The sequence below is a fragment of the Oncorhynchus masou genome, chromosome 2 (genome assembly GCF_036934945.1).
Source record: "Oncorhynchus masou masou isolate Uvic2021 chromosome 2, UVic_Omas_1.1, whole genome shotgun sequence".
In the NCBI taxonomy this organism is placed as follows: domain Eukaryota; kingdom Metazoa; phylum Chordata; class Actinopteri; order Salmoniformes; family Salmonidae; genus Oncorhynchus; species Oncorhynchus masou.
Window position 1 is genome coordinate 25,644,741 of NC_088213.1, and position 21,467 is coordinate 25,666,207.

Here is a 21,467-nt window from a genome sequence, read left to right on the forward strand (position 1 = left end):
TACCAGGGTTTTATATTAGAATGTGCTCCTCTGAAAAAAAGAATAGTACATCTTAGGGAATCAATGATGTTACATTCCTCATATGTAAGAAATACATTTTTATATTTTTCTGGAACCAAGTGAATATTTGGAGTAAAGTGCTGAAGAGACAGCAATGGCTTTTCATGGGAATCAACCATATGGAACGCAAACCCTCACATACAAGAACCTCAGTCAGAGGAGATAGTGAGAGATAAATACAACCCATATTTATGTTTATTTATTTTCCTTTTTGTACTTTAACCATTTGCACATCGTTACAACACTGTATATACAGTGGGGAGAACAAGTATTTGATACACTGACGATTTTGCAGGTTTTCCTACTTACAAAGCATGTTGAGGTCTGTAATTTTTATCATAGGTACACTTCAACTGTGAGAGGCGGAATCTAAAATATCTAAAATATCCAGAAAATCACATTGTATGATTTTTAAGTAATCAGTTTGCATTTTATTGCATGACATAAGTATTTGACCACCTACCAACCAGTAAGAATTCTGGCTCTCACAGACCTGTTAGTTTTTCTTTAAGAAGCCCTTCTGTTCTCTACTCATTACCTGTATTAACTGTACCTGTTTGCACTCGTTACCTGTATAAAAGACACCTGTCCACACACTCAATCAAATAGACTCCAACCTCTCCACAGTGGCCAAGACCAGAGAGCTGTGTAAGGACATCAGGGATAAATTTGTAGACCTGCACAAGGCTGGGATGGGCTACAGGACAATAGGCAAGCAGCTTGGTGGTAAGGCAACAACTGTTGGCGCAATTATTAGAAAATGGAAGAAGTTCAAGATGACGGTCAATCACCCTCGGTCTGGGGCTCCATGCAAGATCTCACCTCGTGGGGCACCAATGATCATGAGGAGGGTGTGGGATCAGCCCAGAACTACATGGCAGGACCTGCTCAATGACCTGAAGAGAGCTGGGACCACAGTCTCAAAGAAAACCATTAGTAACACACTACACCGTCATGGATTAAAATCCTGCAGCACACGCAAGGTCCCCCTGCTCAAGCCAGCACATGTCCAGGCCCATTTGAAGTTTGCCAATGACCATCTGGATGATCCAGAGGAGGAATGGGAGAATGTCATGTGGTCTGATGAGACAAAACTAGAGGTTTTTGGTCTAAACTCCACTCGTCGTGTTTGGAGGAAGAAGAAGATGAGTACAACCCCAAGAACACCATCCCAACCGTGAAGCATGGAGGTGGAAACATCATTCTTTGGGGATGCTTTTCTGCAAAGGGGACAGGACGACTGCACCGTATTGAGGGGAGGATGGATGGGGCCATGTATCGCGACATCTTGGCCAACAACCTCTTTCCCTCAGTAAGAGCATTGAAGATGGGTCGTGGCTGGGTCTTCCAGCATGACAACGACCCGAAATACACAGCCAGGGCAACTAAGGAGTGGCACCGTAAGAAGCATCTCAATGTCCTGGAGTGGCCTAGCCAGTCTCCAGACCTGAACCCAAAAGAAAATCTTTGGAGGGAGCTGAAAGTCCGTATTGCCCAGCGACAGCCCCGAAACCTGAATGATCTGGAGAAGGTCTGTATGGAGGAGTGGGCCGAAATCCCTGCTGCAGTGTGTGCAAACCTGGTCAAGAACTACAGGAAACGTATGATCTCTGTAATTGCAAACAATGATTTCTGTACCAAATATTACGTTCTGCTTTTCTGATGTATCAAATACTTATGTCATGCAATAAAATGCAAATGAATTACTTAAAAATCATACAATGTTATTTTCTGGATTTTTGCTTTTGATTCCGTCTCTTACAGTTGAAGTGTACCTATGATAAAAATTACAGACCTCTACATGCTTTGTAAGTAGGGAAAACCTGCAAAATCGGCAGTGTATCAAATACTCCCCACTGTATACATATACATAATATGACATTTGTCTTTTCTTTATGACTTTGGAACTTCTGTGAGTGTAATGTTTACTGTTAATTTTGATTGTTTATTTCACTTTTGTATATTATCTATTTCACTTGCTTTGGCAATGTTAAGATATGTTTCCCATTCCAATAAAGACCCTTGAATTGAATTTTGAATATTGATAGAGAAGATAACCTACAGTATACTCCTTTGAGGAGGGGAAGAGATTTCCTTAAAAAAATTGCTGGGCGGCTGAACGCTGCAGGGATTGGGGAAAATACTTAAGAACCCCCCCACAAGCACGCACAAACACACACACACACAACACACACACACACACACACACACACACACACACACACACACACACACACACACACACACACGATTTAGAGTTGAAGGAGAATGTGTTGATCGTGGGCTGAAGAAAACATGCTGAGTGGTTGGAGCCAGTCACAGTACTGTACAGTACACCACAGCCTTGGAATGGATGGGCTGAGGGAGGCTTTGAAAGGAAAAGGCTCCCTCCTCCCACCTCTGAGTGGGCTCTACAAATCCCTCCATTGAAGTGGGCTTATTTCGAAACGGTACTCTCTACCGTTCCTTATGGATCCTCCACAATCCTCTTTGCACATAAAACGCCCACAATGAAGTTCTCAAAAATAAGTTCAGTCATTAAATATAGTATTTTGACTCATAATCAATAGACTGAGACAACATTTATATACATGGCTTAAAGGAGATCCCCAGAACCTGCAGATAAACGTAATAATATAGCCACAAATATCAAAAACACAATGTGGGTGTATTGAATATGCCACTATGACATAACTGCTGTCTGTCAGTAACTGCCTGGGAACATAGAACCAGACGATCTTATACATGTCTATAAGTCCCTTAGCCTCAGCTCCTCTCATTGAATCCCCATGAAATACTAGCATTACAATTTCTGTGGCATAGAGGCTGACAAAATGCCTCACAGACAGGCAGACACTTATCCACATATCAAAAAGTTGTATTAAGGGGGATATGCTTTTCTATTTTCTAGTCATACCATCATCAGAGAAAATGTCAAATTGGTAGGAAACTACTCAATTTGTCTTCATGTAATTTAATGGTCTATATTCTCATATGGACTCACTTCGTCTAATTCGGTAAAAACCCCACTTGTAAAAAAACGCCTTTGATTCATTACCGAGGATGTGTTTTTAGACAGCTGTTTGAAAGCTTTCCAGTGTACCCTGGAAGTGGTGTTAAAAGGGCCAGGATATATACGCCTTTAAAACAACCACTCACACACCACAGGCAAACGGCCCTATTCAATCTCAAGGATTTCAGGCAGCCAGTGAAATACGTGCTGATAACAATGTCAATGGCAGATAGGATACAGAGTCGGAAATTAGGATTATAATGGTTAGTAGCAGCCTCAGAGCTGACATTAATGGCTTCTGGTGAAAAGCCCCTCAATCTCATCAGCCCAGAGTGAATATCATTTCAAAACTGAGGTATTGTGGGGGGACAGGAGGCAAGAAGGAGTCCATATTGCTGGGGCTGGGTTGGAGGAAGGGGAAGTACCCCCCTGTGTGTACTGTATGTGGGAAAATAATTGATGTAAAACATGTGCTTGCTAATTGTGCAGTTGCACCTGAGTGAATTCATGGCAGACACCCCATACAATGTCTCTGTGCCTTCTCCTTTTCAGAGAGAAAGGGCGAGAGGGGGATGGGGAGAGAGAGAAAGACAGAAACTGAGAGACAAAGAGAGAGAGAAGAAGAGAGAGATGGGTTATGGAGAGTTTAGACGTGATGGAAACTGAGGGAGAGAGGATGGAGAGAGAAGGAGAGAGAAGAAGAGAGAGATGGGGTATGGAGTGTTTAGACGTGATGGAAACAAAGGGAGAGAGGATGGAGAGAGAAGAAGAGAGAGATGGGTTATGGAGTGTTTGGACGTGATGGAAACAAAGGGAGGGAGGATGGAGAGAGAAGGAGAGAAGAAGAGAGAGACAGGGTATGGAGTGTTTAGACATGATGGAAACAGAGGGAACGAGGATGGAGAGAGAAGAAGAGAGAGACGGGGTATGGAGTGTTTAGACATGATGGAAACAAAGGGAGAGAGGATGGAGAGAGAAGAAGAGAGAGACGGGGTATGGAGTGTTTAGACATGATGGAAACAGAGGGAAAGAGGATGTAGAGAGAAGAAGAGAGAGACAGGGTATGGAGTGTGATGGAAACAGAGAGAAGAAGAGAGAGACGGGGTATGGAGTGTTTAGACATGATGGAAACAGAGGGAAAGAGGATGGAGAGAGAAGAAGAGAGAGACAGGGTATGGAGTGTTTAGACATGATGGAAACAAAGGGAGAGAGGATGGAGAGAGTGAGAGAAGAGGATGGCTCCAAATCCGACACAGGCAATATCTAATTTCCACTCTTAACTATGGAGTCGTGCCTTATGGGGTGATGAGATTGATTTGGTGTTCAGACGCTGTTAGCCACGAGCCAGAGTGCTGAAACAACAGCAGCAACAGCAGCAGCAGCAGCAGCAACAGCAGCTTCACTCTGCCTCAGTCACTCCAGTCAGAATCAGCCAGAGACCCACTCTGTCCTTCACATGTCGTACCACACTCTGGGGCTCACAGTTAACACAGTACCTGATCAGAAACTGATCACTGCTACATCCCTGAGGAGTTAACCTCCAGGGGGTATGACCATGTTATTCATCCCATTCAACCAATTAGAGTGAGAGCAAGGTACAACAGAAGTCAATGCATGTCTGTACCATCTTAAAACACCTCACACAACATCACTCTGCAGAACACTCACAAAATACCTTAACCACGGCATACCATCATTCAGCAAACAAGTTCGCTGCAAATCACACTACAAACATCTATTACTGTACCAAGCTAAGACATCCCAGCTCAACTCATTACAGTACAATCAATCACCAGCTCACATACATTGTTGTATACAGGGTTGTCTTGTTGTACTATACTATGACTCCACACTGTTTAGGCTCCATCCCTTCAGGCCACTACACACACCTGTCTGTCCTGTGTGTGTTCTCTCTCTCTCTGGCCTCTAGAACAACACCAGGAACTAGTCATGACTCTTACACTGGGCAGGGCAGAGAATGGCTAAACGTATCCATTTCATACCATATGACTGCTACTTATGGATCGATTCTCCCCACTCTTCCAGAGAGAAGCCCTGTCTCCAGTCTAAAATAAAATTGTAAACACCACAGCCTCAAATGTTGCTCTCTGTGACTAATTCATTCTCTGTGCCTCTCTCGCTGCCTCTGAGACCATAAGTGGCTTTTTTTGTGAGGGACCAGAACATTTGATTTTTACCCAATTAGAGACATAAAATAACTCCACCCGCCACACACACACACGCACGCACACACACACACACACACACACACACACACACACACACACACACACACACACACACACACACACACACACACACACACACACACACACACACACACACACACACACACACACACACACACACACACACACACACACACACACCCTACAGATAAAAAAATGGCTTGTAGTTGTTAATAGCTAAAACGATCAAATACTGTATGTCTCTGTACATTTTACTAGCTGGCTGGCAGCTGCTGCTTCACAGGGACAGGTCTTTCCCAAGCAATTTTATTTAAGTTAAGTTTATCATTTCAAAGAAACAAAAGGGACATGAGGTCAGTTGCTTGGAAAAGAGAAGTTGTACCAATTAACGGCATGACAATCCCTTTGTTAAAGTCCTGGCTAATTCCCATAGTAGATTGATTTACTAGATTCCACAGGATCCTGACAATTCTCTAAATCACAGCTCTCTCTCGCTCTCGCGCACTCTCTCGCGCACTCTCTCGCGCTCTCTCTCTCCCCACATGAATAAATACTACAATTTACTATAGAATACTACAATACTATACTACACACTGTAGTGGTCACGTGTATTGCATTTTATATAATGTTGTAGAATACTATAGTAAACACTATAGTAAAAAAAGTGTTTTTGCAGACAGTAAGGTTTTTGCGGACATTACTGTAGGAGATGGAAACAGAGGATAAACGGATAAACACTATAGTATTATCCGTGGAAAAAACACTGTAGTAAAAACTACAGTAATGTCCGCAAAAACACTACTGTCTGCAAAAACACTTTTTTTACTATAGTAAATGCTCCAGTATTTAATTTGAATATACCCTTCCCATTCCCCTCCCCATATCCCAATTTGTACCACCCATAAGTGAGAAACCTACATGCCAAATATAGATCATATTGTGTTTCACACTGGTTATAGAAAAGAGAAGAAGCGCTGAACTACCTACAGGTTATGGAAATGTTGTCCTTTTAGTATTTCTCCAGTAGTTTCACTCAAGAAGAAAGCCTCCACTTCTAAGTCAAATATAATAAAATACTATAGTAAATACTACAGCAATGTCTTCAAAAACACTACAGTAAATTCTCTCTCTCTCGCTCTCTCTCTCTCGCTCTGCCTGGCCATTGTGCATTAGGACCGCAACTTTGATTGGGCAGCAGTAGGATTTTCACATGTCACAATCTGCAATCTGAATTCCGAGATAGAATTTGCTGAGAGTCAATGCAGCAGCCTCGTTTAATAAAACTGAGATCTCATCGCTTGTCTGTATCGTCAAGGTGTAATGCCTATTATCCTCTGTCTATTGGCATCTTTTCTTTCATTTATTATCAAATGGGTTTATCACCCTCCACTTGTAATCTGGCTCATCATAGGGCAGAGTGGTTTCAATAGATATGTGTGTGTTTTAAAAGGAGGGGAATGATGGATCCTTCTGCTTTGACTGAACCTTTGTTGGATTCACTATCTGGTTATTTCTGAGTATCTGGCAGGGCCGGTGCTCCCTCTCCTCTCTCTCTCCTCTCTCCATCACGGCATGCCAGTCAGGAGATAAGCATCAGGCGGCCCACTCCAATGACACCGCCACTTCCTCCCAGAGTCAGCAGATTACATTTTAGAAGTTGACAGCCTGTTATCACTCTGGATGGCAGGAGGGCTTAATCTTTGGTCCTTCCAGGAGGGAAGAAAGGCTGAGGAGGAGTCGGAGGAGTAGGATGAGCTCGGAGGCTCAGGCCAGGGGGACTACTTCACTCCTTGTGGTCTGAGGAGTGACAGACATCTCCTGTGCCACATGAGGCGCTAAAACTCTGGAACACTTTTATTCTACTCACAGACACCCTTGCCTTCCCTTCGGCAAATCAGACCTCGACTCTAGCCTCCTGCTTCCTGTTTACAAACAAAATCTCAAACAGGAAGTACCAGTGACACGCTCAGTACAGAAGTGGTACGATGAAGCAGATGCGAGGTTACAAGGCTGTTTTGGTAGTACAGACTAGGATATGTTCCGGGATTCATCAGATAGCATTGAGGAGTTTAACACATTAGTCACCGGCTTCATTAGTAAGTGCATCGACGATGTCATACCCACAGTGTCCATAAAAACGTATCCAAACCAAAACCCATGGATTACAGGCTGGGCTAAAGGTTAGAGCTACCACTTTACAAGGAACAGGACACAGACATGGACGCATACAAGAAATCCCACTACGACCTCCGACTAACCATCAAACATGAAAAAGGACAATATAGGAGAAAGATGGAATCCTATTACACTGGCTCGGATGCTCATAGGATGTGGCAGGGCTTGTAGACGATAATGGATTACAAAGGGAATCCAGCCGTGAGTTGCCCAGTGATGCAAAACTGTCTTTTATGCTCGCTTCGAGAAAAACAACAATGAGTCATGCATGAGAGCCCCTGCTGTTACAAAACTGTGTGATCTTGCGTTCCGTGGCTGATGTGAGTAATAAGGGTCAGGTTTAACAGGTAGGCCTACATTATATTCAAAGTACATGATCCGTGGTTGGCTGAAACCTTTTCTGGAACATCCAAATCATCAATATGTTGCTAACTTTAGACTTCAGAGTTTGTGATCTAGCTAATGATTAGCCCAATGGGGTAAATGCAGATGGGCAACCCTGAGCCTATTTATTTATAGCCACTATGCTGCATCAGGTGGGCTCCATCAGGTGACAATGCTTATTGCTAAATAGCACACCTGCCTGATAATATGGACCAATATGTTATTGGGCTCGTTTTTGAAGGAAAAAATTATATTTTAGATGTCAACATAATTTTATTTTGATTCATTTTGGAGTAGAATGTCCTTTTAAAAAGCCACCAGAACTGACCTTCTCGCAGTCATTCTATACCCAAAATGATAGGTCCCACTGTGACCTGTAGTATGCTGTGACATGTGCCTTTGTCAGTATTATATTGTTTAGGCTAGTATGTTATATGGTACTGGTACTTCCTGTATATAACTTCATTATTGTGCATTTATACCTCTTGTTAGTCTTTTTCTTTTTCTTAATTTTAACTCTGCAACATTGGGAAGGGGTTGTAAGTAAGCATTTCACGGTAAAGTCTACACCTGTTGTATTCGGTGCATGTGTCAAATACAATTTGATTTGATTTAACAGAAAGACAGATTACCATCTGATTACCATTACCAATACCTACATTCCTCTCCCACAGGCAGACTTCAACTTCCTGTTACTTTAAGAGAGACAAGGTCTTTGTGTGGAGGATATTACAGTGATATCCATGTTCTGCATGTCCGCCCGCCTCCCAGGCCAACATTTTTTGGGTGATCGCAGAGAAAGACATACAATGCCTTCAGAAAGTATTCACTCCCGTTGACTTTTTCCACATGAATATACAATTGATGCAATTTAGATTTGTTTTCAGGGGCCTACACATAATACCCCATAATGTCAAAGTGGAATTATGTTTTTAGAAATGTTTACATCCTAAATAAGTTCAGGAGTAGAAATGTGCTTAACAAATTACATAATAAGTTGCATGGACTACCTTGTGTGCAATAGTGTTTAACATGATTTTTGAATAACTATCTCATCTCTGTACCCCACACATAAAATTATCTGTAAGGTCCCTCAACCGAGCAGTTTTTCAAACACACAAGCACCAGGGAGATTTTCCAATGCCTCGCAAAGGTCACCTATTGGTAGATGGGTAAAAAAAAGCAGACATTGAATGTCACTTTGACCATGGTGAAGTTATTAATTACACTTTAGATGGAGTGTCAATACACCCAGTCACTACAAAGATACAGGCATCTTTCCTAACTCAGTTGCCGGAGAGGAAGGAAACCACTCAGGGATTTCACCATGAGGCCAATAGTGACTTTAAAACAGTTACAGAGTTTAATGGCTGTGATAGGAGAAAACTGAAGATGGATCAACAACATTGTAGTTACTTAACAATACTAACTTAATTGGCAGCGTGAAAAGAAGGAAGCCTGACTAGAATACAAATTTACCAAAACACACATCCTGTTTGCAACAAGGCACTAAAGTAATAGTGTAAAAAAAGTGGCAAAGCAATTAACATTTTGGTCCTGACTACAAATTGTTATGTTTGGGGCAAATCCAATACAACACATTACTGAGTACCACTCCATATTTTCAAGCATAGTGGTGGCTGCATCATGTTATGGGTATGCTTGTAATCGTTAATGACTGGGGAGATTTTCAGGATAAAACATTTATGGAAAGGAGCTAAGCACAGGCAAAATCTGGTTCAGTTTACTTTCCAACAGACACTGGGAGATGAATTCACCTTTCAGCAGGACAATAACCTAAAACACAAGGCCAAATCTACACATAAAATAACACATATGGAATCATGTAGTAACCAAAAAAGTGTTAAACAAATCTAAATATATTTTATATTTGAGATTCTTCAAAGTAGCCACTCTTTGACTGGATGACAGCTTTGCACACTCTTGACATTATCTCAACCAGCTTCATGAGGTAGCCACCTGGAACGCATTTCAATTAACAGGTGTGTCATGTTAAAAGTTAATTTGTGGAATTTCTTTCCTTCTTAACGCTTTCTAGCAAATCAGTTGGGTTGTGACAAGGTAGGGGTGCTATACAGAAGATAGCCTTATTTGGTATAAGAACAGCTCAAATAAGCATAGGGAAACAACAGTCCATCATTACTTTAAGACATGAATTTCAGTCAATACGGAAGATTTCAAGAATTTTGAAAGTTTCTTGAAGTGTAATCGCAAAAACCATCATGCGCTATGATGAAGCTTAAAAACCATAAAGCACTATGATGAAACTGGTACAAGAACAGACTGCCACAGGAAATGACGACACAGAGTTAACTCTGCTGCAGAGGATACGTTCATTAGAGTTACAAGCTTCAGATTGCAACCCATATAAATGCTTCACAGTGTTCAAATAACAGACACATCTCAACATCAACTGTTCCGAGGAGTGAATCAGGCCTTTGTGGACAAATTGCTGCAAAGAACCACTACTAAGAAAACACCAATAAGAAGAAGAGACTTGTTCTTTGGTCTGATGAGTCCAAATGTGTTATTTTTGGTTCCAACCATTATGTCTTTGTGAGATGCAGAGTATGTGAACGGATTATCTCTGCATGTGTGGTTCCGACCGTGAAGCATGGAGGAGGAGGTGTCATGGTGTGGGGGTACTTTGCTGGTGACACTGTCAGTGATTTATTTAGAATTCAAGGCAAACTTAACCAGCATTCTGCAGTGATACCCCATCCCATCTGGTTTGCGCTTAGTGGGACTATAATTAGTTTTTCTACAGCACAATGACCCAACAAACCTCCAGGCTGTGTATGGAGTGCTGCATCAGATGACCTGGCCTCCACAATCACCCGACCTCAACCCAATTGAGATGGCTTGGGATGAGTTGGACCGCAGAGTGAAGGAAAAGCAGCCAACAAGTGCTCAGCATATGTGGGAACTCCTTCAAGACTGTTGGAAAAGCATTCCAGGTGAAGCTGGTTGAGAGATTGCCAAGAGTATGCAAAGATGTCATCAAGGTAAAGGGTGGCTACTTTGAAGAATCCAAAATATAAAAAATGTTTTGATTTGTTTAACACTGTGTTATTTGTGTTATTTCATAGTTTTGATGTCTTCACTATTATTCTACAATGTATTCTATTCAAAAGTGATTTGATCTCTAGCCTTGGTTTCATGCATGTCAACATTAGAAGCCTCCTACCTAAGTTTTGTTTTATTCACTGCTTTAGCACACTCTGCCAACCCGGATATCCTAGCCGTGTCTGAATCCTGGCTTATAACATTTCCCAACAAGATAGAACTGCCAAAGGGGGCGGAGTTGCAGTCTACTGCAGAGATAGCCTGCATAGTTCTGTCTTTACTATCCAGATCTGTGCACAAACAATTTGAGCTACTACTTATAAAAATCCACCTTTCCAGAAACAAGTCTCTCACCATTGCCGCTTGCTACAGACCACCCTCTGCCCCCAGCTGTGCCCTGGACACCATATGTGTATTGATTGTCCCCATCTATCTTCAGAGCTTGTGCTGTTAGGTGACCTAAACTGGGACACCCCAGTCATCCTACAATCTAAGCTTGATGCCCTCAATCTTACACAAATTATCGATGAACCTAGCAGGTACAACCCCAAATCCATAAACATGCGCACGCTCATAGTTATCATCCGAACAAACCTGTCCTCCAAATACATCTCTGCTGTCTTCAACCAGGATCTCAGCGATCACTGCCTCATTGCCTGCATCCGTAATGGGTCTGCGGTCACACGCTAGGTAAAGCCCCGCCTTATCTCAGCTGACTGGTCACCATAGCAGCACCCACACGTAGCAGGCGCTCCAGCAGGTATATCTCACTGTTCACCCCCAAAGCCAATTCCTCATTTGGCCGCCTTTCCTTCCAGTTCTCTGCTGCTAATGACTGGAACAAATTGCAAAAATCACTGAAGCTGGAGACTCATATCTCCCTCACTAACATTAAGCACTAGCTGTCAGAGCAGCTCACAGATCACTGTACCTGTACATAGCCATCTGTAAATAGCCCATCCAACAACCTCATCCCCATACTGTTATTTATTTTATTTATTGTTTTGCTCCTTTGCACCCCAGTATCTCTCCTTGTACATTCATCTTCTGCACATCTATCACTCCAGTGTTTAACTGCTAACTTGTAATTTTTTCGCCACTATGGCCTATTTATTGCCTTACCTCCCTTACAGTATCTTACCTCATTTGCACACACTGTATATAGACTTTTTCTATTGTGTTATTGACTGTATGTTTGGTTATTCCATGTGTAACTCTGTGTTATTGTTTGTGTCGCACTGCTTTATCTTGGTCAGCTCACAGTTGTAAATGAGAACTTCTTCTCAACTAGCCTACCTGGTTAAATGAAGGTGAAATAAAATAATAAATAAAATAAATATGGAAACTAGGCTTCAATGTCATTTTAATGCTCCTCATGCAGGTTTTGATCATATCAAACAAGATCTTCTTCATTTTAAAAACAGTAGGTTAGTGTCAGTGTGGAAACATTTACACAACAAAAGCTTTTGTTTGCAAAGTGCAATATATGGGTCACAATTAGCAGCTACCTTTTTATGGTCCTAAATAACAACATGTTATTTAGTTCATGATTTCCCCTGTTCAGCAGAGAAAATATGATATTCTAGGCAATGGTGTAGAGACCTTGAACACTGGCATTATTCATGTTTTCCATATACAGCTCTACTTTGCTTTCCCAGGATGTCTCCTTGGTGGAAGCAGTGTCTATTATAAGGTCTCTCTCTCTCTCTCTCTCTCTCTCTCTCTCTCTCTCTGGAGGAACTCTGCAGTGGTAAAGACAAGTGTTCTCGCTGTGAGCTTTCTGAAGTGCGTGTTACGGTAAAGACAAGCTTTCTGACAGCAATTAAACTTTGAAGAGAACAACAGCCTCATAAGAAGAAGACAGTCCCGTCTGAGGAAAAATCAGGGTTGCTACGCAACTCAGGCCCTCCCTTCCAGTACTTATTAAGTCTGCTCTGTGTGGTGCCTTCCTTGTGACTGTCAGAACCTATACCTACCTACCGCTTCCCAGTCCTACTTTACCTGCTGTTCTACCTTTGATTACTTTTTAATCAAATTCTCATGCAAAAAAAAACACAAAACATAAGGGAAAGTGTACTGAAAAAAATAAGTATTCTTTTTGAAATCGTTCTTTTATTCTGCTGTTGGTTTGGTGGTGGGGAAAAAGGGATGTTCTTCAGTTGGTTAGGGAGAGGGAGTTCTGGGAATGGATGGCTGGTTTGGCTCGATATTAGACATGTATATTCATGTTGCTGCTCATTACCAGGCCTTTGAAAACCAATCCCATCCTGATTATTTGGTGCTCCAATGACGAGAGGAGAGAGGCTGTCTCTTTCCCGAGACGGAGAGCAGAGGAGAGGAAATGGAGGATTGGTGTCAGACAGATAAGGGAATGACTAGGGACACGGATGGCCAGGGCCTTGTCATATTGAATAAGTGGCAGAGTGCCTTCTTTAATCAGCAACTGTGGCGGCTAGACTCTGTATGTCTGTTTGTCGGTCTGTCGTCTGTGGCTCAGCCAGCTCACCTGTTAATTCTAATTACCCCAAAAACATGATCTCATTATTATTTTTGTGCTGCAGTGGAGAAGCCAAATATCTCCTTCTCTCCCTCCCAAAAAGCTCTGCATTGAATTTGCACTGCAGTGGATGAAGGTAGATCAATTGTGAGAGACTATATTTTAAGCGAGTACAAACTCTGAGTTATATGATATTGACTTCTGTCCAAGGCCTCCACAACTGCAATGCCAAGTTTGTAAACAGTAAATGCACCAGGATGCTCTGAAAAAAGTTCTCAAACAATTGCCTCCGTGAGATTTCTGCTCAAATCTGTGTGTTTGAGGCTTTGGTCACTGAAGGAGTTCTCTCTGTGCTGCAGCAGGACAGTGTACAGTACGGCCCACCCTTGGCTGTGGGGTTAGAGTGGCACAGCATGTGGCAGATTGGTTATGTTGAGCAGCACAGGCTCCAATAGCGGCCTTCAAAGACTTTTCAAAAAGTCACTTCTCTGTTGGATCTACCTGGTGCTCAACCCACATCCTGTTCTCAAACCTTTTGGAGTTTTTGAACACAGCCCAGCGTGCACTTGGAGAAAGGCCAGGCGGACACCCCCCACTAGCACAGCTCATCACTGCTCTCATCTGTCAGCTAACAATCTACAACATTTTTGCTGACGTGGGCTAAGTCTGTGACTGGCTAATTAAGTCAGTGACTGACATAACAAAACAAAAAAAATCTTATGTACAACCATATTTTGAAATTGCACCTTGAGTATTCTAATATTCTAACTCGCAACTGTAAGTTGACACCCTGACTGCGTTCCCCCCAAAAATATGCTATATTTTTTTATTATTGATCTAAGGGCCTTCAAAACTGGCATCCCGCCAGTTGCCCATGTCTGTACTAGTGGGAGGCTCAAAAGATGCATCTTGACCTTTGCACTACAGTTGAAAGGGAAAGATCAGAGCATCTTCTTTTTTTGTTTCCATCTCCGCTGGTAAATGTAGCTTCCTCTGTCTCATATGGATGCTTTCTGATCCGGGCTACATTTTGTATTTCATGGCTTACTGGACAGCACCAGATCAGCTGTTTTGAAGTGTTTTATGTCCAGGACTGAGGAATGGTTCAGGGGAGATGTAACGTTCGCCCAGGACTCAGTGCTGCACTAATATGATTTGTGGCTGTGTCTCACACAGACTATATTTTCCAACACACAGAGAGCATTCTCTAAAGTCTGTGCAATAAAAACACAACTGGCAAAAGCCAAATAATAATATGCCTCTCTTGCATGATAAAGTACAGTAAATGCCTTTTAGTCTTTTGGTAAAGTAATAGTATAGCTTTAATTGCTGTAGGGATAACATTGTATTTTTCTGGACATCAGTCATTCACTGTAATGGAAGAAAGTGGAGGAAAAAATCAATTTGGAAACATATTGGCAGCATTGGTTGTGGGATCAGATGGCTTTGGAAAACAGATTATGTCCAGACCAGAGAGCCCAGAACATGACCACAGGGGACTAATGTTAATAGAACACCACATGACCTTGGCGTTGCCACGGAGAAATTGTGATACCCTAGTAGGTTAGCAGACTGAGTTGGCAATGTGGGCAATGAATACCTACAATACCTACTAAGTACCTAGACGAATACCTACCTACTAAATGCCTCTCTACTGACTGCCTACTGATGCAAAGGTAGGCTACTGTATCCAGGGTTTCAGAGTTTCAGCTATCAAGGCCACTTGGATGGTTCAGATTTCAGCGTGTTCTGCCAGACCATAATAGGCTATCCCTCCTCAGTAGCTGAGGTGTACAGAGGAGAATGGAGATCTGTAACATCTACAGCTTGGCATGAGTACAGGTTGCCATGACACTCTCCAGATAACCATCCAGATCATCATGTGATCCAGGGACAAAACCGGCCAGCAGAAAACTGCCCTTATTGTACTGTATGGTTGCACTGTTTCAATTAAGTTCTGTTTTTCTCACAAAATCCCCAGAGACAGTGCTTACCTACTATGTCAAAGGTCAGGGTACCATGGCACTTAAGGTTGTGTAAAATGACTGAGTGACGTAGCTTTGCCAATAATTAATTTCAAATGCACTGAACTGGGTGGGATGGAGTGGAGTGGAGTGAGAGTGGATGGTGCCAGGTCTGCACAAGTAGTTTTTGTAAAGGGAGCTTTGTGAGGTGGACAGGCAAAGGATGGAGAGGAAATAATAAGGTCGTAAAATATACATTTTTTACACAAACATCCATTGGAGTGGATTTGCATGGAAATATTGTTGATCAGCCCCTCCCTCCATGCTAGGTCATCCTCACAATTTAATTACATTAAGAGACAGCTAAATTAGACTCTGCAAACATAAAGGCTTAAAGGATTACTGGACCTCTGGTGGGGAGAGATCAAATTCTACCTTCCAGCTTGAAACAATATGCACTGTACCTTGCGGTCCCCATGTGAAGAGGGATTGATGGACAGATGGAGGGGGGGATGGGGGGAGGATTGTTGTGGACCAGATGAGAGGGTAGTTGTACATACATCCACAGTCAGTCCACCAGTACAATGCCTTGCAAAAGTATTCATCCCCCTTGGCGTTTTTCCTATTTGGTTGCATTACAACCTGTAATTTAAATGGATTTTTATTTGGATTTCATGTAATGCACATACACAAAATAGTCCAAATAGGTGAAGTGAAATGAAAAAAATTACTTAATATAAAAAATAAAAAACAGAAAAGTGGTGGGTACATATGTATTCACTCTCTTTGCTATGAAGCCCCTAAATAAGATCTGGTGCAACCAATTACCTTCAGAAGTCACAGAATTAGTTAAATAAAATCCACTTGTGTGCAATCTAAGTGTCACATGATCTCAGTATATATACACCTGTTCTGAAAGGCCCCAGAGTCTGCAACACCACTAAGCAAGGGACACCACCAAGCAAGCTGCACCATGAAGACTAAGGAGCTCTCCAAACAGGTCAGGGACAACGCTGTGGAGAAGTACAGTTCAGGGTTATAAAAATATCAGAAACTTTGAACATCACACAGAGCACCATTAAATCCATTATTAAAAAATGGAAAGAATATGGCACCGCAACAAACCTGCCAAGAGATGGCCGCCCACCAAAACTCACGGACCAGGCAAGGAGGGCATTAATCCGAGAGGCAAGAAAGACACCAAAGATAACCCTAAAGGAGCTGCAAAGCTCCGCAGCAGAGATTGGAGTATCTGTCCACACTCTACAGATACACACAGAGCACAGGGGACAGGTATTCATTGCCCACATTGCTAGGCTTTACGGAAGAGTGGCTAGAAAAAAAAAACAGGATTTGGAATTCGCCAAAAGGCATGTGGGAGACTCTCAAACATATGGAAGAAGGTACTCTGGTCAGATGAGACTAAAATTTAGCTTTTTGGCCATCAAGGAAAACAATATGTATGTTGCAAACCCAACACCTCTCATCACCCTGAGAACACCACCATGATGCTGCCACCACCATGCTTCACTGTGGGGATGTTTTTCATTTTTTTCAAATTCTTTAGGGAAATGTGTTTCAGTCTTCCAGAGATTTGATACTGGGATGGAGGTTCATCTCCCAGCAGTACAATGACCCTGAGCATACTGCTAAAGCAACACTCAAGTGGTTTAAGGGGAAACATTTAAATGTCTTGGAATGGCCTAGTCAAATCCCAGACCTCAATTCACTTGAGAAACTGTAGTATGGCTTAAAGATTGCTGTACACCAGCGCAACCCATCCAACTTGAAGGAGCTGGAGCAGTTTTGACTTGAAGAATGGGCAAAAATCCCAAAGTTTGGTGTCACTTAGAAATGTCCTTGTTTTTGAAAGAAAAGAAAATATTTTGTCCATTAAAATAACATAAAATTGATCAGAAATACAGTGTAGACATTGTTAATGTTGTAAATGACTATTGTTGCTGGAAACAGTTGATTTTTAATGGAATATCTACATAGGTGTACAGAGGCCCATTATCAGCAACCATCACTCCTGTGTTCCAATGCCACGTTGTGTTAGCTAATCCAAGGTTATAATTTTAAAAGGTTAATTGATTATTAGAAAACCCTTTTGCAATTATGTTAGCACAGCTGAAAACTGTGTTCTGATTAAAGAAGCAATGCACCTGGCCTTCTTTAGATTAGTTGAGTATCTGGAGCATCAGCATTTGTGGGTTCAATTACAGGCTCAAAATGGTCATAAAATAGTACGTGCAAAACACCAGTCTCAACGTCAACAATGAAGAGGCAACTCCAGGATGCTATCTCTGTCCAGTGTCTGTGTTCTTTTGCCCATCTTAATCTTTTATTTTTATTGGCCAGTCTGAGATATGGCTTTTTCTTTGCAACTCTGCCTAGAAGGCCAGTATCCCAGAGTCGCCTCTTCACTGTTGACGTTGAGACTGGTGTTTTGTGGGTACTATTTAATGAAGCTGCCAGTTGAAGACTTGTGAGGCGTCTGTTAGAGCCATGACTAAACCAGATTCAAAAAACAGATAAAAGAACACCTTGCGGGCCCGGCCATGAAGAGACACAGACATGTTTATGAATTTTCTATTGTATTTTGCATTGTATTTTGTATTGTATTATGTATGTGATACATGGTTGGGGTACAACTGTGATATGTGGTTGTCTCGCCTGACTATCTTAAGATGAATACACTAGCTGTACGTAGCTCTGGATGGGAGCTTCTGCTGAAAGGCTAAATTGTAATGTAAATGTAGTGCTGTGTATATGTATGTATATTATGTATTTCATTTGTTATGTTGTTTCCTGTTTGGACCACAGGAAGAGTAGCCCTGCCTCGGCAGCAGCTAACTGGGGATCCTAACAAATATTAAGTACTAAATATACGCTATACTGTATATATAAATCTTGGCCGACCCAACTACCGTTCCCCGACCCCAACTTTGAATACCATTGACATAGAGAAAGGTTTTATATTTCACCAACGAGACTAGGCTACATCTAAGGAAACGCACACACACGCACACGCACACACACACACACACACACACACACACACACACACACACACACACACACACACACACACACACACACACACACACACACACACACACGTACACACACGTACACACACGTACACAGGCTCTCGTACCTTAGTACATATTTTTCGTTCTCCATGTCATCTCATCAGTGATGTGTGAAGTGTTCTTTGACTGCCTGGCGACATGTTGCATATAAAAAAGACAGTGACATTATCGTCTTCACCCCAAGCAGATGGCTTTTCAACCACGACTCCTCACTGCGGATGCCAAGCCATGGATCAGTAAAGATGTCAAGGACGTTGGGTAGGATTTTCTTTGCATGGTAAGAGTGCAATTAGACAATAACTGGCAAACACACCACTGTGCCTTTGTTCAATTTGTGCCATTCAATGCATAGCACAGCAGTCCTCTGTAGTAAACAGAGCATTTCTATAGATTAGCTACTGTAACCGAGTTGAGCTAACATGCAATGATTATTAGAGAGGAAATGGATTAGTGCTATGTAATTATACTATACTGGAACAAGAGAATAGTGGGTGACCTAGTCACGACTCGGCACGATCTCAGTGGAGTTGTGTAATGCTGTACCAGTCCACTCAACGGGCCCTTGTCCTTTTTTCCGATGAAGAAAGACTTTGCTTTGCCATAGGGTTTGTTCCAATGAGATGGCAATAATGTGTTATTGGTGTTTGAGTGAAGACACATACCTTTACTGGAACACCACCATACAACTAGACCTTCCTCTCAGCCGTTGGCCCACACTGTGACAACAAGGCCTTAAAGTGTTGGAAAAACGCTCACGGGTCAAAATGTGTGTTAGCAATTTATCTCAGCTAGCTGATAGGGCCTTGAGCCATGTCTTTTCCCCAGGAGATTGGTAGCTAGTGGGTTTCCCCTCGATTGTCCCTTAAACAGTTACTGTGGTGATCAGGAGAGACTGTTGCCCAGCCTGTTAAACTGCTGGTTCCTGTTCAGCTATTGTGAGTGTTATCTTAACGATGGGGGACCAAAGCACTCCACTGACTGTGACTACACTCCACAGCCAGACAAAGGGGATGAGCAGTGGAGAGAGGAAGATAGATAGAAGCTGACATCCAATGTATTAATACTCAACACTATTAGAGATGAGCTTCTGGTGGAAGTGAGGCATCGTAGCTTAAGGCATAGATACCGTTCAGCATTATCTTTCCAGTGGTGTAAGCTATACCGAAGTCACTGAATGTTCATTGTAACACTTCATGTGTCATACATCATTTGTGAAATTTGCATTGTTTGTTTCTAACTAAATCAGTGCATGGATAGTGCGTGCATGCTTGCTTTTGCTGTGAAAATGGATACTCGTACAGTACAATTACAGTACAGTATGTCAGCAGTTTAAATACTTCAAATTCATTAAGTGCTTATCGTAATAATATAATATATGCCATTTAGCAGACACTTTTATCCAAAGCAAATGACAGTCATGCGTGAATAAATGTAACGTATGGGTGGACCTGTGAATTGAACCCACTACTCTAGGTTACAAGCACCATGCTCTACCAACTGAGCTACAAAGGACCGCCCCACATAGACACAAAATCTTCAATAAAAACAGGACATGCCACTATCTTGTCATCATGACATTGAACTTGGCATGGTGCTCCTTCTGAATAGACACACCAAAACACCTTGCCATTTCTACAATATGTGTGGCCCACTAGCACTGCAGTTTCCAGTTTAGACACACTTGGCAGTGTGTGTGTGTGTGTGTGTGTGTGTGTGTGTGTGTGTGTGTGTGTGTGTGTGTGTGTGTGTGTGTGTGTGTGTGTGTGTGTGTGTGTGTGTGTGTGTGTGTGTGTGTGTGTGATATTACCCGCACGAGCATCTAACAGTCGAATATTAGAGCCAGGAGAGTTCTCACTCTCCGTAAGTACCTCTTATTGATAGAGAGGCTGACACAGTACTCATCCTGTCTGATACTGATGATGACACACAGCACGGGTGACACATGATAGACCCACACACAGCGGTGCACAGAGCCTCCCCCATCTCTCCATCTCTCTTTGTGTAGTCTCTCTCTCCCTCCCTCTCTCCCTCCCTCCCTCTTATCTACATCTTAGCCCTCTCTCTCTCCCCAGCTCTCTCCCCATATCTCTCTATCTCTCAGTGTGTGGCTCAGTCCTGTGGTGCTGTAGCAGGTGTTCACCAGTGGTGCCCTCACAGTGCACCACCAAGGACATTGCCCTAATTTACGGTTGACATCCTGGCATTGTCTGATGATAACTCATAACCAATTGCTTTACATTTTCAGTATGCAAACTTGGTACGGTTCTTATCAAACTTTAATCCAGAAGAGGAGCAGGTTGACAATAACAGTATATATAGTACATGTGTACATGCATGTGAACAGGTGTATATGGGTTTATTTGTATGTGTGTCACGCTTCTTTCACAACAGACAGTACTGATGATAGGTTCAACCCATTCCAGTTTCAGGTCAGTAGAAACTGACTGTAGAATAGGGTATAATTTCTCTCCCACTGACCTGGAGCCTGTTGCTGGACCATCTCTGAGAGGTCCTGGAGGTGTATGAAGAGGACAAGGCCTCCGGCCCCGAACAGCAGGAGGAACCAGAAGGAGCAGGGCAGCTTGACGGCCGTGGCCCTCATCCGTCTTCTCCCACGCAGGGCGTCCACTATCCTACACTCCACCCACAGCATCCTGCTATCCTGCCTCAGCTCAGACTGCTGCCTGGGGAGAGAGAACAGGGACAGAGTCAGCCCAGATAGGACAGGACATAAGATATTGCAACACAATATAGGACATAGCATGGGATTAAATAGGTTTTAATGACGTTAATATAGGTAGGCTAATCATGGTTCTTCAACAGCTTGTGTTCACCTTACTGAATGACAGCCATAGAAACACATTCTCTTTGACCTGCCAAATGCTTACCATCCAAGATGAATAAACATACTGTATGTGAATGACCAGAGATGATACATTTTATAAGCAGGAACTACTTAAAATACATACTGTGCAGTATTAA

The 21,467-nt window shown here is 42.4% G+C and overlaps 1 protein-coding gene across 1 annotated transcript in view; it reads right to left on the reverse strand.

Annotated features, from left to right (window-relative positions):
• LOC135557486 (carbohydrate sulfotransferase 8-like) overlaps nucleotides 1–21,467 on the reverse strand; it is a 204,515-nt gene that overhangs the window by 136,534 nt on the left and 46,514 nt on the right. Inside the window, exon 2 of the mRNA XM_064990777.1 lies at nucleotides 20,964–21,169. Coding sequence (XP_064846849.1) covers nucleotides 20,964–21,138 — 175 coding nt within the window. The 5' untranslated portion in view covers nucleotides 21,139–21,169. The remainder of the gene's footprint in view (nucleotides 1–20,963; nucleotides 21,170–21,467) is intronic.